The sequence below is a fragment of the Xyrauchen texanus genome, chromosome 8, assembly GCF_025860055.1.
Source record: "Xyrauchen texanus isolate HMW12.3.18 chromosome 8, RBS_HiC_50CHRs, whole genome shotgun sequence".
In the NCBI taxonomy this organism is placed as follows: domain Eukaryota; kingdom Metazoa; phylum Chordata; class Actinopteri; order Cypriniformes; family Catostomidae; genus Xyrauchen; species Xyrauchen texanus.
Window position 1 is genome coordinate 9,108,520 of NC_068283.1, and position 24,368 is coordinate 9,132,887.

The 24,368-nt window shown below is 38.6% G+C and overlaps 1 protein-coding gene and 1 pseudogene across 1 annotated transcript; one reads left to right on the forward strand and one right to left on the reverse strand.

The window, feature by feature from the left end:
* The first annotated feature begins 284 nt into the window (after window positions 1–284).
* On the forward strand, window positions 285–6,027 carry LOC127647656 (NADPH oxidase organizer 1-like). Its single transcript, XM_052132053.1, has 8 exons — window positions 285–411; window positions 1,892–1,972; window positions 2,075–2,147; window positions 2,251–2,434; window positions 2,706–2,896; window positions 3,051–3,158; window positions 4,362–4,479; window positions 4,743–6,027. The coding sequence occupies exons 1-8, from the start codon at window positions 346–348 to the stop codon at window positions 5,362–5,364; spliced, it is 1,443 nt and encodes a 480-aa protein (XP_051988013.1). The 5' UTR covers window positions 285–345; the 3' UTR covers window positions 5,365–6,027.
* Window positions 6,028–9,016: 2,989 nt separating this feature from the next.
* Window positions 9,017–24,368, reverse strand: part of LOC127647514 (transducin beta-like protein 3) — a 28,204-nt pseudogene continuing 12,852 nt past the window's right edge.

The window sequence follows — 24,368 nt, forward strand, 5'->3', positions numbered from 1 at the left end:
TAGATGTTAGATGTAGCTGATAGGCTAAGTGTTAAGTAATGCTAAACTAAACAGTAAATCTTTTGTTTATGTTTTAGTATATGTTGCAATTAACATAAACCAAGATTGTTCATTGTTAGTTCATGTTTACATATGGAACCTTACTGTAAAGTGTTGTCAATGTGTTTGATGACACAATAACGGACTCTCCAGCCTCTGCGATTCCAGTCAGCGGAGCTGCAGGTTCAGTTCCCGCCTCTAAATACAGGTATATAAATCAATGTGAGGACAGCGATGAAGCAGTCAGTTATCTGTGGGAGAGCTGCAGTGAACATAATACACTTACTGCAATAAAACCTGCTCAATATGGTCGAACAAAGATTTCCCGTCAATATTCAGCTTGTTGGAGTGATGCACAAAGAGGCAGCCAAAGTAAGACACGTCTTTTTTCCCCACTTTTTTCCTTACATTGTTTAAAATGGCGTGCTTGATAATGTGTTGGAATTAGGTAACAATTAAAATAGTACTCACGGTATTATGATTAATTATGATAAGTGAATATTAGTATAATCAATTGATTCATTAATAATAAATCGCTATATTAATACAGTTTATTATAGAATAACAAACATCTCTGCACTGTAAAATTGTTTTGTCAGGTTATCTAAAAACGTGCTTCATGTGGTCACGTCTAAATGAACTGTTTTATAATATTATTTAATATTACTGTCCGAACCTGACAATATACGTTTCCATTCAAGGAATTTTTGCTAAAATTGTTTTAGTGCATCAAAATAAAGCTGATGGAAACGCAAATTATTGCTAAAATTTCACAAGTGTCGACACAAGTGTTCACAGCGCATAAACTCTATGTCAGTACTTCAAATGCCGCAACACTTTTTGTCGTTATCCTGTGTTAAACATAACGACAAGGTATCCATCAAGCCAATTTATTTCGTGATTATGGATTGATCTTAAGGGCATAGCACAGATCAGATGCCGCAAACATGACACTTCCAGGAGTGCCAACGCAAATATCTCGTATCATGCACCGGTCATCGACAAGTGCACGGAGAACAAATGAATGGACATCTTTGCAATTAACTTAATGGTGGTAGACAAGCCTTTATTTATTAAAGTTGCTTTTCCACACCACACAAAATAATAGACTGCAGTCACGGAATTAGCCCACAATACAAAAAAAACATATAATTTCTGTGCTAATAATATGTTAAAAAATAATTTTTTTTTTTTTTTAAAAGATAAATACACAATACTAGGAGAAAAGCTTCAGTGAGCTTTTTTGGAACACTTACAGCCCAATTCTTAAAAAAAATTATTGTTTATCTTACTTTTGAAAAAATGCAGGCAAAATTCTCTGTATTAAATTAAAGAAATTAATTACCAAATGACCAGATAACCTATATATCTGTTCTGTAGATGAAAAACGTAGACTGAATGACATTCTCAGAAAGTTCTGCACTTTTTTCAAGACTATAAACTATTTGAATCTATCAGAACTATATGTCCAGTGCAGAGTTCACTTTCAGAAAACTAACTTTTGAACCTTTTAAAACTTTTAAATATTTAAAATCTAACTCTCTTCACCTCGGATCGCTTTTGCTGAGCTTCTTCGAGAAAATAAATTGCATTATGACACTAAAATTAATTTTAGATGACAATCAATTTCAGTTGGTCATTAAAAGTTGCTGGACAAATATGCGGTATATATTTATAAAGTTAATTTGAATGGAAACAGGCAGAAGTTTTTCTTAACGTATTTTCACTTTGTCGATAACAAAATAGTGTGAAAAGTGGATGGAAACTATTGTGAGGTTCCACCAAACCATTTAAAGGGTTATATCAGGTAGAAATACTAGAGACTTATTTTCAATATAATATTTCACCCCAGTTGTACATGACCACTGTTCTCTGGTCGGATCAAAATGAGATCACCGTGTACAGGTCCCTCAAAGACTTCAAAACCCTGCATGTGAGTCACTTTCTGTTTCCTTTTCATATGAATACATTTTTTTAAGCATTGTTCACATTAGTTGAATACAATTAAATGTAAATTAAATTTGTATCACTGCAGAGACAACTCAAGAAGAAATTCCCTCCTTCAAACCCCATTAAAAGTTCAGGACGGATTGTTCCCAAGTTTAAAGGTAAATATTCTGCTAAAACTGTAAGCAAATTCAAGTTCAGCGCTTACCATTACGTTTTAATTTGTTTTGATTTTAAATAAAAATAAAACATATTTATTTACAGCTGTAAAAATGAGAAGAAACATGCAGAAGTGGAGCCCCAGTAAATCAGTGCTCAGACTGAAGTCTCTGGAGGAATACTGCAATGAGCTGCTGCATAGTGATCCTCAAATCTCCCAGAGCTCAGAACTCATCCGGTTCCTGCTTCCCAAACCCCAGGAGCTCAATGCTGACTTTGCAAAAAACAGGTACACCACAAAGCAAAAAATTATTAAAATATCATTTTCAACTATCATTCAGTTTCTCAGCCCAGGGTTGATTTAAACCATTAGTACTCAATTTGTGCATTGAGACCCAAAATTCTAGGTTGTATATAGCAGGGGGAAACAGTGCTTCGCACAAATAATAATTTGCTACTAATCATATAAATGTTAGGATGGTAAAATAAAGCATTCATTTAAATAATGCCAAATTATTTAAGAAAGAAATTGAAGATATGCATCCTGTTTTGTGCATCAGTATCGTGATCATGCCTTCGGAGACTTCTCTGGGCAGCAGTGGAGTTGGAACTTCTGACAACGGTGTTACTCAACCCTTTGTTACTGAAACATACTGCTGTGTCGCTACTTATGAGACCAAAGACACCAAGAATCGCCCCTTCAAGGTTGAAGTGGATGAGATCGTGGATGTGCTCTTTAAGGACAAAGGAGGTATGAGAGAATGAAAATATTAGCACAAACTTAACAACTTGGTCTTCTTTGAATTGCTTGAATATCAACATTTATTGGCTCTCTTAGAAACAGAGTCTCTATAAGTTCTCTTCCTTGTTTGTTGAAGTTGTTATTCATGATTTTGTCTTGTCAGGGTGGTGGCTGGTGGAGAATGAAGCCAGACGTCTTGCCTGGTTTCCTGCTCCATATCTAAAGAGAGCTGAGCTGGATGATGACGACGCTGACGTGATGGATGGTGGAAGTAAGGACCAGTTTATGTAATCTCGCCTTAGAGCAGTATTTTCTGGAAATAAGGGCAGTTTGGCTACACTGTGAATTGAGTCAACCTCCTTTTGGAAACCACCAGTTTATATGGTGTAACTCTGTACAATCCCAATTGATACCAACGATCACATGGACACAAATGTTTGAAGTAAAGTTTCTTGCTCTTATCAGAATATTTAATTTCTTGTTTCCTGCTTCATAAAGATAGAAGTAGAGTATAATATTTCTATGTTGAATTATTGTTCTTATTAACACAGTCATTGTAGTTGTTTAAAAGTATACAGTACATGTATAATTTGACCCTTGATCCCTTCTTGCTACATTATTGAAGTTCAGCTCTCAACAATTCATCTTGATTTTGAGCCCCCAATAAAAAGTTTCACTATTAAATGGACATTCACACCAGTGTATGGTTTCCAAATTTTCGATATGGAACATTTGAGCATTTCGGTTCAATACGGGACGGCATACACAATAAAATGCCTTCAATGTGTGACATTTTGCCATCCGCTAAAATACGTGACCAAACGGAACGTCTCCATTTTGGCCAAACAATGTGACATCCCAGCTAATATAGAAGAGTTGGCAACCCTAGCTGGGAAACCCTGGACCAGTGTTTCCTACAGAATTTTGTTGTTGCAGCGGGGTAGGCCGATAAGTTCATTAGACTGTTTCAGACCAATAACTTGTAAGTTTATAAGTCGTTTTGACTGATTGATTAAAATAACCAGCTCATAAGTGTCATTTATTCATGAACAAAGAATTTCCGGTGGCTTTATTGCTGCAAATCATTGTGCGTGTATACATCCAAGATCTTACACCGATTATTCTTAAGATTATCGACGAGCCTTAAATGGTTTTCTTTATCAGGGTGACTGATCGGCACAGATTTTTGCTCACAACCCCAATTTCGCTCTGCATGTTGACACCTTTACCGGCTTTCTTATTGGCTTATCCAATAAGCGCAAGTGTTGAGCACATGCCTGTTAACGTTTTGATGTCAAAAGCAGAGAATAACCAGATAATTTCAAATCTCGTGTAAATGTGGTTTTCTTGCAATGACCGATTTTTGATTGCTGTAAACATGCTCTGAATGCTCCTTTAAGGCTAAAATTATATTAAGAAAGGCTTCACTGACACTGTTGTTCAGAAGCTGATCCCTATTTTTTTTAATTTTCAGGTGTTCTCTACGTTGCTGCCAAAAGTTACAAAGCCATGAATAGTGATGAGATATCCATCGAGATTGGGTCTCTGGTAGAGGTGCTACAGAAGTCTGACAATGGATGGTGGATAATCAGGTAAATCTCCATATCATGTGCTACTGAAAACTGAGTCACAATATACGGCAACATATTATTAGGCATGCAGAAGAGGCTGCAAGATCTTGGCACTTGCCTTATATCCTCATATTTGTAGACAAGTTTTGGCAGTTTTTGCAGTCAGTGTATCGTCGTACATGTTTACCTCTAATGAATGGCACCGAACAGTCATTTTACATAAACACAATGTTCCATTTTAATCATCATGGACAGACATCTGAATGCCTTTGTCCATCCCTCAGATACAACCAAAAAGCTGGCTACGTACCATCTATGTACCTACAACCATACAACAACCCATGGGTTCACATAACAGCCAGGAGGGAGATTCTTAGATCCACTCTTGACCTGGTGCAGCTTCGGGTTCCTGGAAGCAACTCTATGCAGGTCACAAACAGTGAACTCTGCAAATTCCAGGGCAACTTGATTGTGCCCTTAGGAAGTGGCCTGGGCCCTAAAGATAAGCAGATGTCACGTTCAATGGGAACACTCTTGGATGCTCGTCCAACAAACCAGACCTCACCATCCATCCGTGCAGAGTTTGCCCAAAAAGGTCAGCAAGGCAGCTTGAGTGATGATGACGAGGATTATAGCTTCAGTGATGATGGCAGCTCCTCCAGAAGTGATTCGCTTAATTGCTCGGTCACAGAGCAACGTTTTCGCCAGAGTAGTACCCATACGCCTAACTTTTCTGGAAGCCTGAACCGTGACAGTGCCACCGAAGGAAAAATTATATCCAGCAGTTCAGACCCCAATCTCAACAAGATGCCCAGCACCCCAAATGTGCCACCTAGACCTCAAGCTCAGGAGATACTCAAACGCTGCACTACTATCACTCGCAAGAACTTGCAAAGAACCAGTTAGGTCACCTCAGTGTCACAGAAAATATGTTTGACTGATCCGAATTTTGATCTCCTTGGCAAGAAAGCAGATCTATTTGCTGTTGCGAAGGGTTTCAGGTTGAATGTTACAGTAAAACATTCCAGACTTGCAGTACAGGTCCAGACCAGCATAAAATAACAAAAAATAAAGTGCTATTTATTTTGATTAATGTCAATGCAATGCATAAACACTTTGGTAATGTTAATGTGATTATTTGAAGAATACAAAAAGTTGGGATGCAACAAAAAAATCACTTTTGTTCCACTATCACTTAATGTTAACACTTTAAGCTTTATATTATATTTTATTATATAAAGCTGCTCTTTGTTAAAATGTATTTCTAGTAAATTAATTTCTAGAGGTATTACTGTCTGGATCAGATGAACAAATTTATGTTAGACTATACATAGCTTTTACATACATGATTTTTTTTTCATACCATCCCATGAAAAAGTTTATCTCAGATTTGTGTATGTTTTTCTCATTTGAACAAAAAGTTTTTCCACACTGGAAAATATCTGTTGTGCCTTATATGCATTGTATACCTTTGAGCATTCTTTACCTCAGAGTCAATCTTGTTGTGCAGCTTCCTCAAGTTCTGTAACATGTGTGTAAAACATGAATTAAATAAAATGGTTGTCCTAAACACTGTGACACTCTGTTGGCCTCTTTTATTTCTATGAATATACTGCTAAAATAATCTCATTTGTAATGGTCAATCAAGTGTATACTATATTAGTCTAAAACTTAAAAAACTAAGAACCAGGCATTTGCAGGTACATTTCAGCTAATACTCATATATATATATATAGCTACAATGTTCCATGTCTCAGTCTTTACACAAAACTAAATACCTAAACAAAGCATACTCAAACAAAAAAAGTAAAAAGTTGCCATTCAGCAGCTTTACATAGAATGTAAATCACTAGTCACACAGTCCTACCACAGGCCTTCCACAAGCTTCTCTCAATAAGTTGCTGGAATTTTGGCCCATTCCTCCAGACTGAACTGGTGTGACTGAGACCGATTTGTAGGCCTCATTGCTCGCTCACGATTTTTCAGTTCTGCCCACAAATTTTCAATTGGATTGAGGTCAGGGCTTTGTGATGACCACTCCAATACCTTGACTTTGTTCTTAATCCATTTTGCCACTACTTTGGAGGTATGCCTGGGGTCATTGTCCAATTGGAAGACCCATTGCGACCGAGCTTTAACTTCGTGACTGATGTCTTGAGATGTTGCTTCAATATATCCACATAATCTTTCCTCATGATGCCATCTATTTTGTGAAGTGCACCAGTCCCTCTTGCAGAAAAGCACCCCCAAAACATGATGCTGCCACCCCCATGCTTCACGCTTGGGATGGTGTTCTTCGGCTTGCAGACCTCACCCTTTTTCCTCCAAATATAATGATGGTCATTATTGCCAAACAGTTCAATATTGGTTTCATCAGACCAGAGGGCATTTCTCCAAAAAGTATGATGTATGTCCCCATGTGCACTTGCAAACTGTAGCCTTGCTTTTTTATGCCGGTTTTGGAGCAGTGTCTTCTTCCTTGCGGAGCAGCCTTTCAGGTTATGTCGATATAGGACAAGTTTTACTGTGGATATAGATACAGTTGAAGCCAGAAGTTTACAAACACCTTAACCAAATACATATAAACTCAGTTTTGTACAATTCCTGACATTTAATTGTAAAAAACTTTCCCTGTCTTAGGTCAGTTAAGATCACTACTTTATTTTCTTGAATTTTCCAAACTGCTTAAAGGCACAGTTAACTTAGTGTATGTAAACTTCTGACCCACTGGAATTGTGATATAGTCAATTAAAAGTGAAAAAATCTTTCTGTAAACAATTGTTGGAAAAATGACTCTTGTGATGCACAAAGTTGATGTCCCCCGCTCCCCCTACCTCAGTCTTCCAGTGGTTAGACCTGAACTACCCCCACCCCCCTCCCCATCTCATACTTCTGAGTGGGAGAACTTCCCAGGTAGTAGCCTGCCTAGCTCACAAAAAAATAGAATCAGGGCGCCCACTCCGACAAGGTTAATTGACCCACTGTCCCACACGGTGACATGATATCATTAATGTGACGTGCAAATGAGTGATAGAAAACTGATTGCACAAATGTCACCATTCCGAATTTGTTTTGTGTGGGCGCCCCGTGCCGCCCCCCCAGCATTGCCGGCAAGATGCCGCCCTGGGCGCTTGCCCATGTCGCCTATACCTAAATCCGCTAGTGATGAGATGGATAGCCTGAGGGAAAAAACTGTTCCTGTGCCTGACGGTTCTGGTACTCAGAGCTCCGAAGCGCCGGCAAGAAGACAACAGTTCAAAAAGGTAGTGGGCTGGGTGAGTGGGGTCCAGTGTGATATTTCCCAGCCCTTTTCCTCACTCTGGAAGTGTACAGTTCTTGAAGGATGGGTAGGGGGCAACCAATAATCCGCAGGTTCAATGTTGTGGTGTTCCTGCTGAAGTTCACTATCGTCTCCACTGTTTTAAGCATGTTCAGCTCCAGGTTGTTTTGACTGCACCAGACAGCCAGCTGATCAACCTCTCTTCTGTATGCAGGCTCATCGTAATCCTGGATGAGGCAGATGACAGTAATGTTGTCTGCAAACTTCAGGAGCTTGACAGAGGGGTCCTTGTGGGCCCTTGGGCACTGTGCTTTCCTTGTCTTTTGTTTCCGGAAAACGTGGCACACATCCTCTTCACAGATCTTAAGTGTAGGTTGAGTAGCAGGATGGGGGAGGAGGATGGTTGCAGGAGGTGTTAATATTTGTGTGAAGTGAAGGTGTGAGACTAGGCTTTTCAAATCAACATTAAAATACATTCAGATCATCAGCCAGTTGTTGATTCCCAATAGTGTTGTGGGATGGTGTCTTGTAGTTAGTGATGTATTTCAGGCCTCTCCACATTGATGCAGGGTCGTTTTTTCAGCTTCTCAGAGTAGCTTCTTTTAGCCACTCTAATCTCCTTTGTCACTGTGTTTTTGGCCTGATTATACAATATTTTATCCTAACTTCTGTAAGCATCCTCTTTGGCCTGATGAAGCTGCCTGAGTTTTGCTGTACACCATGGTTTGTCATTGTTGAACATTAAATAAGTCCTAGTAGGAATGCACATATCCTCACAGAAACTGATATATGAAGTTACAGTATCTGTGAGCTCGTCCAGATTGGTGTCTGTAGCTTCAAAAACACTCCAATCAGTGAAGTCAAAGCAGGCTTGTAGTTCCAGCTCTGCTTCATTGGTCCATCTTTTTACAGTCTTTACTACAGATTTAGCTGATTTAAGTTTCTGCCTGTTGGTCTGATGAAGATGAACCAGACAGTGATCAGAGAGTCCCAAGCCTGCTCTAGGGACAGAGTGATATGCATCCTTTAATGTTGTGTAGCAGTGATCCAGTATATATTTGTCTCCGTTGGGGCATGTAATGTGCTGTCTGTATTTTGGCAGTTCACAGGTGAGGTTGGCTCTGTTAAAATCGCTGAGAATAATAAGTGAGTCCGGGTACTGTTGTTCTGTGTCTGTGATCTGATCTGCCAGCTGTTGCAGCACTGCACTCACACTCGCTTGTGGAGGAATATTAACACTCATCAGAATTTGGTGGGAATTTCTATGACATCCTCCTCTTAATTATCCTCATTGGACACATGACCTCCATCCACCCCATTCTGTTTCTTGCCACTTAAATTGGTAATTTTAGATTCACTACCACTTTCATCTTCATTGAGAACCTCCTCACTATCTTCTGAAGTGTCCAAATCTTCCTCATCATCTTCATATTGTTGCTGAGATGCTCAAGTGTCTGTCTTCTGCACTGGTTGCTTGTCTAAGTAGAAGATGGCCTGAGGAGTGGTGTCCATCTCCTCATCGTCCAAGTTCACACTGGAGAAAAACAGACCAACCTTGATGACTGTCAAACATTGGTGTCCACGTTGAAAATCTGGGGTTAAAACTGTAATTTTCACCAGAAAATAAACTAAGCTGTCAAATTCGCTACATTGTTAAGTGAATTTGTGACACTAATCATGTCAACACCTTGCATGAGGGTAACACTTTATGTTAAGGGTCCACAACAATTAACTAGTTAAGCATGAGTAAGGCAATAATTTATAATTAACTGAATGTAGAGTAATGCTATCTTAGCCATAATTTACAACTTATTGAATGTCTTATTTTTGTGCTGAAATTAATGTTATTAATGCTCTATTTCAGTGATCCATTATAAATCAAGTTTACTAAACAACATTAAACCATGTGTTAGGGCTAATTAGTATTGACTTTACAAAGCTGTTAATAATAAATGACTAAAATCTTCAATTAAAGATAACTTGGACCCCTTTTCTAAAGTGAAAAATTACCTATTTAACTTATTAGTTTGTTTTGCACTTATTAGGTAGTTTCTTTAAATATATAAAGACAGTAATTATGACTAATTAATATTGGTTATACTAATAAATTGCTACAATTCTGTATTTAAGACAACTTGACCCCCATGTTCTAAGTGAATTATTACCTACTCATGTTACTGAATGTTTTGCAGTAATTATGTGGTATTTTAACTACATTACAACAGTGAATGAACTGAATGATCCCAAATTATTCCCTAAATAAAGACATATCAGTTATTTGCTAATAATTTATTTGGCATTTATTAGGTGTTTACAGTAATTCATTTCAGATTTATTGTTTGAAATTGAAAAAACAACAATAATAAAAAACACAGAAAATGTTAGTACCTTATTAGTAACCGATTTGAAAAGGCCAATAATAATTAGCCTTAATTACTGGCTTAGTATTGTTAAGTAAACTTGAAATTTGAACTCTAAATGAAGCATTAATTACATGACTTTCTACACAAAAATAAGACATTCAATAGGTTGTAAATTATGGCTAAGATAGCCTCACTCTATATTTAGTTAGTTATTAATTACAGTCTTATTCCTGCTAAACTAGTGCATTTTTGTGGACCATAAAATGAAGTGTTACCAAAAAAGGTCAGATTTCTTTTGCTTCCAGGGGGCACATATTAAATACTAACAAATTCTGACGTTCATGTTAATTTTGCCATTTAACTTTTCAATAAATGTAATTGTTACATGTAACGAAAACATTTCTATTTAGAAAATGCAAAACAGAAGCATTTTTACTAGTGGTTTCAGACTTTTGGACTCAAGGAAGTCAAATACAATAAAAGAATGAAGGCCATAGTTTTGCTTTTCATATTATTTCTCAAATGGTCTATTGTGCCTAAGACCCTGAGGCCTGACGTTCCCCACCCCTGCTGTAAAGGTTCATTAATTTCGTGTTTGTCAAACCAGAAGATAATCTGTCCACTGTTTCTGATATGTGAAAGGAATGTTTTACAGTTTTAAATGCAAAGTTAAGAGAACGGTTTTGATTTAAATCCAAACTTCCTGAAAGATCAGAATTCAAATGTCACTCACTTCAAAAATGGAATTCTGGATAATTGCCACTACATCACCAATAAGGAAATAAACTTTTGCAATAAAAAGGCTTTTATTTTGTACATGAAGTACGTGACTGTGGGGGGTTATCTGTGAGTGAATGTGTAAGCATGTTGCTATGCAGTTGCTGGTGTGTTCTGGGTAGTTGTTCACAGGCCTACAGTGCAAATCTATGGATTTCTGCCTGTTACATCATCAACCAGGCCAATCAAAGTCCAATCACTTAGAAATGAATACCTTTTTTACCTCTCCTCAACTAGTGTCATAATTTGAAGTAGCCTTCATATCTGTAGCACAAGTGGTACGGAATGTGCCATGTCTCAAATATTAATAATTTAGGTTAGGTTTTTTTTTTTTTACACCAAGTATAAGGAATCATAGCTAATAGCAAGCAGACATTTTTACCTGTCTTTACAACCTGTAATACGCATTTTCTGCCACATGTAATCCAGAAACATGGAGGACTGCGGGAGATGCCCAATCCTCTGCATGTGGCTCTCTGCAGGAAAAAAGAAAAAACCTTTATTATACTATTTTTAATGTAAATGACAGAAAGAATAATGGCTACATATTTGGCTACATACATGAACCGCTTTAAAATGGGTCAAAATGACCCGTACAAATAAGGAAAAGTTAAGCAGATATCTCTTTCTAATAGATCAGTAGTACTCTGTTTACCGTGTGTGTGTGTATTGGTTTGGGAAAAACGCTTGTGTGTTTAGGGCCCTTAAGACCTCACCTGTATATGGGATGAGACCCTCGAGATGCGCGCGGGCCCCTTGATACTGCAGCCGTTCCTCTGGGCTCAGGTGTGTGAGAAGCACCAGCAGAACGACCTGGGCGTCCAGACTCTGTGAATTAGTGTTCCACACCACACAGTACCACAACACTGACTCTGAATGCACAACAGATTACAGTTCCACAACAAGGCAAGACAGTCCGAATGAACCTGATGATATAGTATTTTACATGAAGTGTACAAACCTTTCCTTTCTAGCCCCTGGCGAATGTCTATAAAAGCCTATATGACTTCCTTTCTTCAGTGGAACACAAAAGGAGAAATATTAGGAATGTACTGGCTGCTCTTTTCCATATAATAAAAGTCAATGGGGACTGGGGCTTTCAAGCTTCATAAAGAAAAATGGACCATAAAAGTTTCAGAAAAGACTAGTGGGCCATATTCCAAGTCTTCTAAAGTCATATGATAGCTTCATGTGAGGATTGGAATGAAATGTGAACAGATGCACAGTGGAGGGCAAGATTTTCACTAAATAACGACTTATATTTTGGTCTGCTCATGAATAAAAACCAACAACAGACAACAGAAGACATAAAATATAGAATGGGTTGTATGGATTACATGTATGGTGCTTTTTTGGAGCTTGATAGCCTCAGTCCTCATTTACTTATTTATATGGAAATGAATAGCCAGCACTTTCTTCAACGTTTCTCCTTTTGTGTTCCATGGAACGATATTCCCTGCTATCGCTCCCTAATTCATTTATTACATCCTCTCTACTGTATCTGTCAATAGTGACAGCATGTCCAATTGTAAAAAATTAAATAAGAAATGAAACCGTTCCTAACTTTCAAATATCAATAAGTTCATTCATCATGATTGTATCATGTCATCACAGTAAATCGTGACAAAGGATGGATTTTCCAATTCAGTGAAGGGATGGAATATCTAACAAGTATTGTAGAATACACGTGCTGTATTGTGTTTACACATACCTGTGGTTTAAGGAGCATTGTTCAAATAGTCACTGAGTGAGTAATAATGAACCAAACAACATCTTACACAATCATAAGCAAACATATGAAATTAGTCCATGTCCTGTTTGTGTACGAAATTCATAAAAAATGACTTGTTCACCTTTTCATATAATTGTACATAAAAACAGGACATAAACAGAAGCTGAGGTGTGTCTCAAGTGAATTAAATATGAATGCTGCTCGACCTGCTCAGTGCCTGTTTAGGAGAAATACGTTTCGAAAGTAAACCACAGAGGCTGACTCATGCACACAACTAAAGAAAGAAAAAGCACCTTTAATAACAGAAGTACTGTGTGTGACTGACGAAGACAGATAGTGATAGCCAGAGCCTTAAGATACTTCTCATCCTGCTTCCTGTGAAGAAAGACACAATGGAAATCTATAAACAACAATGACACTACACCATAGTGATCATTTATCAACGAGATATTGATAGTATGATTATTACATTTCATTTCTCAAGAAAATGCTTGCCCACGCAATCCTGCTGCTACAATGCTAGGGTGCTGTGGGTGATTGTCAAGGTGTTATTGAAGCTGTTTAGACATTCTGAGTAGTTGTCAGCATGTTGTTAGGGGGTTGCTAAGGTGTTCTCAGTTGTTAAGGCACTGTCAGGGAATTGTGGTTGCTTGGCCATTGGTTGTTACAAGGTGGCTGTTAGGGCGTCCAAGGTGGAGACTGGGCAGTAAGGTTAGAGGAACTGTATTTTTCATCCCGCTCCTGCAGGTTTCTGTCCCACACCAGAATGCTCTTCTGATTTTTACTCCAAGTTCACCCACTCTCTGCCCGCTCCCGTTCACGCAACGCTGCATTTGTTTTCCATTTTGGGCAAACGCCATACAAATAGATAACAATTGTAAACAAAGAACGTTTTATTTTTCTGTTATTGCTATTATCAGATGATGCGTGACATGAAGCCCACCTGTCTTACCTGAGGTGATTTCTTAACACTAAATTGACAATTTTCAAGTCAGAGTTTCGCATCCTTTGACGGCACAGTGTGTCAACGCTTTGCTTTGCCATTTTTCCAATCTAACGCACCACTGACTACTTAGCCTACCATAGTCTGCTCTAAATATTGGATAATTTAGTGCACATGCTGTGTGCAAAATTCTACATCATATTTTCAGTTTATTTTTTTCAAAATAAATTAATTGTACAATAAAATGATAATATATTTTTACATATATAAATTAATACAATTAAAAAGATATCCACATCAGATTTTTCAGGCTCTTCTCCAACCACCCGCTACTGCACAAAACTCATGGGCATACTGTCCTCTCCTGAAAGAAATCTAATCAGGTCCTACCGGAGTTCCGTGGGAATGCAGACCACCTGTGTGCTTACTAGGTGCTTGTTAGGATGTCCAGGGCTTTGTTTCCCAAATGTATCGTAAGCTTAAGTAGATCGTAGATCAATCAAAGGTTGCTATGCTTTTGGGAAACACAGCCCTGGATGGTTAACAAAGCGGTTGTTACGGTGGTTACTAGGCACTTGTTAGGATGTTCAGAGTGACTATTAGGTAGTTGTTTGGATTTTCAGGGTGGTTATTAGGCAGTTATTAGGATGTCCATAGTGGTTAACAAGGCAGTTGTTAGGGTGGTTAATAGGAGGTTTGTTTAGGGTGTTCAGGGTGGATACTAGAAGCTTATTAGGGTTTTCAGCGTGGTAACTAGGCAATTGTTTGGATTTTCAGGGTGGTTAACAGCAGTGGTTAAATTGTCTTCTGTTGGGAGGGGGAGCCCTAATTTACGGTGAATGGTCATCATTCTAAATCCCGCCGTAAAATGACTTAATGTGTTTTTACACCAAAGGGGCTCTTTTTCCAGTATTAATGTGTAAGTTAGGGTTGAGTAGTTATTCAAACAAAGACAAATACTTTACAATTCACTTATATTATTATTATTTTTTATCTTGAATGTTAACAGGCAGGCAATGGATTTCACCCTCGGAAAATTTATGAAATGAACATGTTTGAAAATATTGCAAGCCAGAGACAAATATGTAAATGTATTTTTTATTTGTGCAATTTAGAAACGTTGAAGTCCCTTCGCATTTTTTTAAATTATTATTCAAACTGAATAATAAATGAACAGGGAAGTAGAGTTGGCAAAATAAATGTATAATCTCTGCCTTTATTGAGTTTTTTAATGCCTGATAAAAAGTAGGCCTATCTATCTTTGTAGAGCAATACAATTCTTCAGGCAATTGCAGAATAGTCTCACTAGTCACAGATACACTTCAGAAAATTGAGTACACAACTATTTCTGGGCTTAAAAGTTACAAAAAACAGATAAATGCAGAACATTGTACCTCAAAAGCAATACAATGTGGAACCCCATGCACTACTTAAAACCCAATGTGGCCCCTTAACCAAAATAGTAAAAAATATGAACTATTACACAATATTAAAATATTACACACCATCACCTTTACAAATTTGTTTCATGATTTTACATGAGTAAATGTAACTGTTATATTTTGACAAAATGTTTCAGTTTCATATGAAATAATCTAAAGATAGAATGTAGACATCAACAGTGGCAGTTTAAATTTCAAGATGTGTTTAAGCTAATATGTATTTTTCATAAATACATTAATTTATTATTATTACTATTATTTAAGACTAACACTGACCTAACCATGGTAATGAGGAGCCTTTCCTTCTGTGTATAAAAATTTAATATTAGGTAACAAATGGGATAATAATGGGCCCATATAAGTACAGTTTCTGTATATTTTGACATATAATGTCACTTGATGCATGTTCATGTACTGAAAAACCATGAACAAAGCTATGCAACATAAAAGGAAATGCAACTCAGGACACATTAAATACAGGTTATGTTTAATCTACGGCAGGTCGACACTTGATGTCCAATATAAAATCTGTCCTGAAGTAAAAACCAGTTGAGAAACACTGAGATAAAGTTACAGACAGGAACAGGATATATTCGATCGCTCTAGCCGTTAGCGGGTTTCCATGGTAACGTCGCTGTTATGCTTAGAATTGTGACAGTTTTCCCTTGATGGCTGTGGGCGGGGTGCTGAGTCAGCGATTAATGCATTTATGACGTCTGATAATTCCATGAAGCCTGGGTGTCTCTGTGTAGTCTTGCTAATTATTCAGTCTCATATGCCATGTATTTGTCAGGAGTCAGGAGATTAAAAATAATTCAAGTGGAATAACAATATTTGGTGCTGTAGGAGACGGAGCTGAGCTCCGGCAGGGTGTGTTGTGGACCCGAGGAGGCGGAGCTGTGCTCCGGCCCAATTTAACCTCTGGTTAACAGTTGTTAGGTTGGTTAATAGGAGTCTGTTAGGGTGTTCAGGGTGGATACTAGAAGCTTGTTTGGGTGTTCAGGGTAGTTACTAGGCATTTAGGGTGTTCTGGGTGATTCTAGGCAGTTTTTAGGATTTAGAGGGTGGTTACTAGGTAGTTGTTAGGATTTTCAGGGTGGATACTAGGCAGTTGTTAGGTTGTCCATGGTAGTTAACAAGGCATTTAGGGTGTTCTGGGTGATTCTAGCAATTTAACATGCAATTTTTATGGTTTACAGAATGGTTACTAGGAGGTTGTTAGGGTTTTCAGGGTGGTAACTAAGCAGTTGTTAGGGTGATCAGAGTAGTTACTTGGCATTTGGTGTGTTCTGGGTGATTACTAGGTAGTTGTTAGGGTGTTCAGGGTAGTTACTTGGCGTTTAGGGTGTTCTGGGTGATTACTAGGTAGTTGTTAGGGTGTTCAGGGTAGTTACTTGGCGTTTAGGGTGTTCTGGGTGATTACTAGGTAGTTGTTAGGGTGTTCAGGGTAGTTACTTGGCGTTTAGGGTGTTCTGGGTGATTACTAGGTAGTTGTTAGGGTGTTCAGGGTAGTTACTTGGCATTTAGGGTGTTCTGGGTAATTACTAGGTAGTTGTTAGGGTGTTCAGGGTAGTTACTTGGCATTTAGGGTGTTCTGGGTAATTACTAGTTAGTTGTTAGTGTGTTCAGGGCAGTTACTTGCCGTTTAGGATGTTCTGGGTGATTACTAGGTGGTTGGTTGGGTGTTCAGGGTAGTTACTTGGCATTTAGGGTGTTCTGGGTAATTACTAGTTAGTTGTTAGTGTGTTCAGGGCAGTTACTTGCCGTTTAGGATGTTCTGGGTGATTACTAGGTGGTTGTTTGGGTGTTCAGGGTAGTTACTTGCCGTTTAGGATGTTCTGGGTGATTACTAGGTGGTTGTTTGGGTGTTCAGGGAAGTTACTTGGTGTTCAGGGTAGTTACTTGCCGTTTAGGATGTTCTGGGTGATTACTAGGTGGTTGTTTGGGTGTTCAGGGAAGTTACTTGGTGTTCAGGGCAGTTACTTGCCGTTTAGGATGTTCTGGGTGATTACTAGGAGGTTGTTTGGGTGTTCAGGGTAGTTACTTGCCGTTTAGGATGTTCTGGGTGATTACTAGGTGGTTGTTTGGGTGTTCAGGGAAGTTACTTGGTGTTCAGGGTAGTTACTTGGCATTTAGGGTGTTCTGGGTAATTACTAGGTAGTTGTTAGGGTGTTCAGGGCAGTTACTTGCCGTTTAGGGTGTTCTGGGTGATTACTAGGAGGTTGTTTGGGTGTTCAGGGTAGTTACTTGCTGTTTAGGATGTTCTGGGTGATTACTACGTGGTTGTTTGGGTGTTCAGGGAAGTTACTTGGCATTTAGGGTGTTCTGGTGATTACTAGGTAGTTGTTAGGGTGTTCAGGGTAGTTACTTGGCATTTAGGGAGTTCTGGGTGATTACTAAGCAGTTTTTAGGATTTTCACAGTGGTTAACCATTGTTAGGAGTGTTACCAAATGTTGCTCGCTACACCAACTCACAAGAGCCAAACCCCAAGTCTCTATATACCTATCTCTAGATATAGATGGAGACAGATAAGGTTAAATGTGTGGACTTGCCTTTAGGGTTTAGGAACAAATGTTATGTTTTTATAGATAAGTGTGTAGGAGTCTGCTGGTTGTGCGAAAAACCTTTTGGCACCTCTGACCTTTAAAATTTTCCATCAGGCTTCTATACACTTGTCACATGTGAAATATGGGCAGAAAAGACCTACTTAAGGACTTGGACTTTTTGTTTGGCCTGTTCCTCTGCTCTACTTCAGTCACAGCCTAACAAAAAGAGAAAGACAAACAAATGACTGCATTGAAACTGGTCAGATGGTGTAGACTGTGTAACAAATACCAGCTTGCAACTGTGACCAGTTTCATGTCAACAAGCACTTTGGACAACAAAGACAATGGAAATGGTGGTTACCTAACAAAAACCTGCATGGTATTTCAATTATATACATTTGTTTGGCATAGAAAGAAAATGATGTGCTGGAGTAGGGCTTGGCGATATGGCCAAAAATATTTCATATCGTTTGATATCGATATTTATCATTATATACATTCATATTAACATATTGCACATTTATTTGAACAGCCAAGTTGGCAGAAGAAAATAAAATATGTAAATCATGAACAGTCAAAATAGTCTCTCCTAATGCCAAGTTTACACTACACGATTTTAAGCCAGATTTTCGCTCGCCGACAGTTTTGTGGAGATCGCCGACAAAAGCCCGAAATCATAGGCAAATCGGAGCTCGCTCCCATGAGCGAAGATCACAATATATGAATTATCAAAGACGCGATTTGAGAGAAGCGCAGATGCGTCACCGATGTCAGCGAAATATCTAGAATTTTAAATATCGGGGCCTGTTTGCGACTCCAAATCGTGCAATATGAAATATGTTTTGACTGAATACAGCTGCAGCGTTGACCTACAGCCAATAAGAGAGCAAGAAACGGGGCATGGGAAATTTCAGTGTGAGTCCTGGTGTACCTGCAACAGAACTTTAACTAGCATGGCTGCGGTATCAAGAAAGTCTCATTGGACCGAAGAAATGGAGGAAAAATGAGTGGAGTGTTTCATCTGAACTGGATCACAACCAGGTGGAGAAAGAGAAGAGTTGGAGAGAAATTGCCAGTTCTCTTGTACAGTCAGGTAAGCAAATAGGTCGATTTTACAGAAGGAGGTACTTTTTCATATTGTAACCAATAAAATATATGATGATTTAGGCAATTAAAAACATACACATCTACATAATCTGAAATGCATAACATATGATCATGCATTTGTTTTCGTATCTCGTATCACTTCTAGCGTGCACTCTGTTGTGAAACGTAATTTGGAGTCCAGGCAGAGTCGTCGGGGATTCGTCAATAGTGAAATGTTTTGTAATGTGTTGACCCCTGTCGCCGATTCCTCGTGTAATCTGAAAACGCTACGACTTCCACGACAAGACAGACAGATGTGTAATATGAACGGTACCACGATCCGACAAATTTGAAAGTCGTGTAGTGTGTAGGAGGCATAAACTGCACTTGGGTCCCAGAGACAGCCAGAGCAGTGGGGTCTGAGGGATTTTCTACCAAAATATTTCAATGTTTTATAGAGTTCATCAATCAAGTGCAGTTAGATATGAATGTTAAAAGATCATCTGTTCGTTTTGAAGCATAATAACAGCAGTCCAGTATTTGTTTGAATATTTTTACATTCAAATTATATATTTTGATATTTCTTTACATTCAGATACCAAAGTATGGGAGCATAGAAGCCCTTGTGACTGAGGAATGATACTGGATGGGAGTTCAGGGGTATCCACTGAGAGAACATTTAGAAAATGTAAATGTCTGAAATGAATGGACCATTTTTATATTTTCATTAAAGTGAGCAAGACTAGGCTTTCCTTGTCATCCATGCCAGAGATGATGATGACATCTGATTAATTTTCACCAAATTAGAACAGAAATCAATTTGTTTATTATTAAAGGCTCATATCATGCTGACTAATCCTCACAGTCCAATGAAATCCCTATGGATAAAATCAAGCCCTGCCCAACATTATTTCCCAAATTGTTTCAAAGAGAAAAACGTCACATTATGGTTGTTAAGTGTTGTAAATGCCGCTTCCTTCTGACTTTAAATAATACGGGATGCTTCAAATATCAGGCAGAATTAAGAGTAAAGAAATAATAATAATTTTCAGTGATATCATGTAAAAACACTGATCCTTTAAACATGCAAAATATTTGGCAGCTGTGCTTTTAATCATTGCATATTTACATTTCCTCCTTAGGCTGACATCTGTCTGGAATGACCTTCCACAGTATGATGGTGGAATCAGCAGATCCAGTCACTATCAGGTCATCTTTGATGCTGGCATGCAGAGCCCACACTTTGTCCTGGTGAGCGTCCAAGGTTTTCACACACTTTATGGTCCACAACTTCATGAGTTCATCAGAACCACTGCAAAATTACATAGAAAAAAGTCTGGGACATTTAAATGACCATTATCATGAATTAAAAATGTAAAATCGGCCAAAAGCTGCAATGTTGGGTTTAAGTATGTTAAACTGCATAAACCACAAACACAGAATCATTTTAAAAAGGCTCTGACTATTAAAAGTAGACCGATATATCGGTTTACCATTAATCGGTGCCGATTAGTTGCTTTAGGGAAATGTAATAGTTGCATAGTTGCATGTAATAATGCATAGTTCTAGCGGGAAGAATAGCAGCTGTACAAAATCGCACCAATAGCTAGGTAATTCCTAGCCAATCACATGTAAGCCATTGCTTTATAAGTCTGCTCACAATAACACTGCTGTTTCAGTGTGCTAACGCGGCAACCTCCACCACCCCACCACCACCAGTTGAGTCCCGTCCTGCATGGGGGTAGGCTCCTCGCTCCTGCCTCCTATCTCCGGCAGGATATGACGGTTCTGAGTACAACTTCTTCAGACTGCCAGACATTACTTTTCTGTTTTATATTCATCAAATAAATGTCATCTTAAATTTCACTCAAGTCTGCGTATCTTCCCGATAGAACTATTGGCTATCTGCAAAATCTATGCCGATATGTTTTTTATTTATTTATTTATTATTATTTCTCTGTGTTACTCTGTGGCCGCCTCTGGAGGATTCTACAGTTAAAAGAACTTGGTTTTGCAGTATAACAAGGTCCTCTGTAGTAACATAAAAATGATCACTGACACCTCGTGGGGATTTGCTGTATCTAAATCTGTTATCATTGATAACATTCATACATATTTTTATCCTCAATCAATTCAAATTTTTTATTTTGATTAGATAATCAAGATAATCAAGGACATGCAAAGATGTGACTATACAGAAACATGCCCAGTCAGCACATATATTGTGACTTCAACTTCATACCTTCATTTCCTCCAACTTGGTGCATTTCATTATCTGAAGAATCTGGTGAAAATAAAGGATATATATATGATAGTGCTCAATGGTATATTACCAGTTTCTTTTCTGTGGTATCGAAATTACTATCGAGATTTGTAAAATTATTACTGGTATCGGCACCGACTACTGAAATTTTGGTAGTTAAAAGTCCTGCGTTATGCACAAAATGTTTTCTGGTTGTTATTGGGATTTTGGTAGAACAATGAACTGCATCTGGGATTTTACTAATTTTAAATTAGTGTCATTATAAGGAAAGAATAGAATTATTCTAATTCTGCAGAATAATAGAAAATGCAACAAATCAGGACAAATCTAGAACAAGATTCATTACTTTCACATTAAAATTTCATGAGACGCAACTGCCTGTAAAACACATATTAAGCTACACATAACACATAAGCTACATATGTGTATTTTATCAGGCACTTTTTGAGTCTAAATAGTTGCACAACTTTCAGTAGTACAACCAAATGAGCCATATCATACTGTTCATGTGTTACACTTGCTACAGTTCACTTCCACATTGCTTCTTCATTGAATAACTGTCAAATGTAAATCAAGCCAATTACAGAAGCCACCTTGAGTAATAAATAGCATGTATAATGTCTAATATCTGTCATGACTGCTATGTTGCTCGGAACTGCAAGACTCTCACCCACTGTTGCACTCGTGTATATGGATGAGTGACAAAAAAGGGATTTGATTTGATGTGTGTACACACATAATACTGTTAATTCACAACTGTTGCACAGAAAATCAACTCAACATAGTATTTATTTGTATGAACATAGAACAAATTTATCTTGTAATAAATAAAAGACATATATATCCTGTGGTAGTAAACTTATATTGATATGAAATAATCAATCAAATATAATTTATGAAAGTGCAAAAAAACAAAAAACAAATATGATCTTCAGCACAGAGGCATTATGCCTCAAAATACCTGCAGAAAAATACAAAAACACTTAATAATCTCACCAATCAACTAGAGATGGGGATTTTGGTCATTTTGTGTACTCGAGTACTCAAGAGGCAATGACATGTACACAACTGTACTGTATATATAATAACATGTCTGACAAACATCTTTGGCTGCTGAATGTTAACGTTTTGCAGAGACAGTCAAAACATGGTTAATTTACTCTCTTTTGATTATAGTAACGATAGCATTGCAGCATGGTATATGAGATGTCTCTGACAATCAATGTATCCCTCAAAATCACAACAAAATCAATCTCTTGAGGCAGCTGAAATCATGAATGCCCCATAGTTTGATGGAGCTGTCTGCGGATGCCGTAGCCAAGACCTCTCTCCAAAGGAGAGAACTGAACACACCAGATATTCCGACTGAAGACCCCCTAACAGACTCATATCAGCCAGCGTCCAGAGTTTAGCTGTGCGATCTTGAGAGCCTGACACCAGCAGTTTTTAATTTGGAGAGATGGCCACACATTCTTTAGGAAAAGAGATTTGAGAAAGAGAAAAAACAACATAAGCATAATGCAAAATAAAATCAGGGGTGAAGCAACGAAACAAAAAGTAGCAACACTACAAACATATTTTCAGTAGCATGACCGGTTTAAAAAAAAGTTTCCATCACCATTTTTTGTCATACTGCATTATATGGGTATTTTTTACATTAGTTTAAAATGTGCATTCTTTAATTTCAAGTATTGTGATAAATTTTAGTGAATGAGTTTATTCGGACTGTTCATTTAAATAAAAATGTATAGTATATTACAATAATAATTTTAAAAAGATTAAAATATTATTACAAATAATTTAATATTTAGTGAAATGCTGCTGCCACTATGTTTTCACCTCAGTGATGTAAATTATGGCACTGTCTTGTTTTATCTGTGAAACAATATTGTTAGTGTAAAACGGATCTGTTCAGTCATTGATCTGTTCAATCATAATTGAGATCCTCATTGTTTTTCCATTGGGTTGATCCAAAATGTCGGCGCGGTAGCACGCAGCGGCCACTCCGGATCCAAAATAGTGCTATTTTTGTCACTTAGCCCGACTTTTACGGCACATGGACATTGGAGAAACCGGTGTTCGTTTCTACCATCGCCAGACACTGCTAAAATATAAGATTCATGCAACAACCAAGCTGCATGATGATCTGCAGGAGAAGCTACGCGAACTCTGCTTGCTGCGGAGACCAGACCTCCAGTCCTCCAGTCCTCGGCGTCGCCTGATGCTGGTGACTGGGGGAGGGGACGTTGTAAGTGGTGTGCAAGGAAGCGAAAGCATGGCAAGAGGGCGGGGGTCCATGCAAGGCTAAAAACAAACCCTAGTTGGCCGGCTCTCCCGTCTATCCTGCTCTCAAATGTTTGCTCCCTGGACAATAAACTGGACTACATCCAACTCCAGCAGACTACGCAGCATGAGCTTAGAGACTGCTGCATCTTTGTTTTCACGGAGACGTGGCTCAGCGACAGAGTTCCGGATGCCACCATTCAGCTGGATGGGCTTGCCTCGTTTCGTGCCGACAGAAATGCAGCTCTGTGCGGTAAGACTCACGGTGGTGGCTTGTGTGTTTACTTCAACACGGAATGGTGCATTACCTCTATGCTAGTCTCTAGTTACTCCTTCTCGCTGGTGGAGCTTGTGACTGTTAGATGCAGACCTTTTTATTTACCATGGGAATTCACCACTGTTATTATAACTTGAGTTTACATTCCCCCCTGCGCTAACGCTAAGGAACGCTCTGTGAACTGTATGGGGCTATTAGTGAACTGCAGAACGCTCATCCTGACGGACTGTTTATTGTCGCCGGAGATTTCAACCATGCGAATCTCAGGACAGTGCTCCCTAAATTCCATTAGTATGTGGACTTTGCAATGAGAGGGGCGAACACGCTTGATCTTGTTTACATAAACATCCCAGGCGCATACCGGGTGAAGCCTCGCCCCTACCTCGGCAACTCAGACCACATCTCTGTTAAGCTAATTCCAGCATACACACTGCTCCTCAGATGCACTAAACCGCTCCAGAAGCAGGTGAAAACCTGGCCAGCAGGAGCCATCTCTGCTCTTCAGGACTGTTTTGAGTGTACTGACTGGCACATGTTCAGGGAGGCTGCTACATATGGCGACTCTACCAACTTGGAGGAATACACAGCATCAGTGACCAGCTACATCAGCAAGTGCATTGATGATGTCACCTTCTCCAAGACCATCACCACACGCTCCAACCAGAAGCCGTCGATGACTGCGGAGGTGCATTCGCTGCCCAGGACACGAGACTCAGTCACTTCCAGGCCATCACCAACTACAGGACAACATCAGTTGCCTGTGGCAAAGAGGCCTCCCTTCCAGATGCGCTGAACAACTTCTACGCTCGTTTTGAGGTGCAAAACCACGTGGTGGCGAGGAAGGTGGCGACCCCTCCTTCCAACGATCAGGTGCTCTGTCTTACCACTGCTGATGTGAGGAAAACTCTATGTAGAGT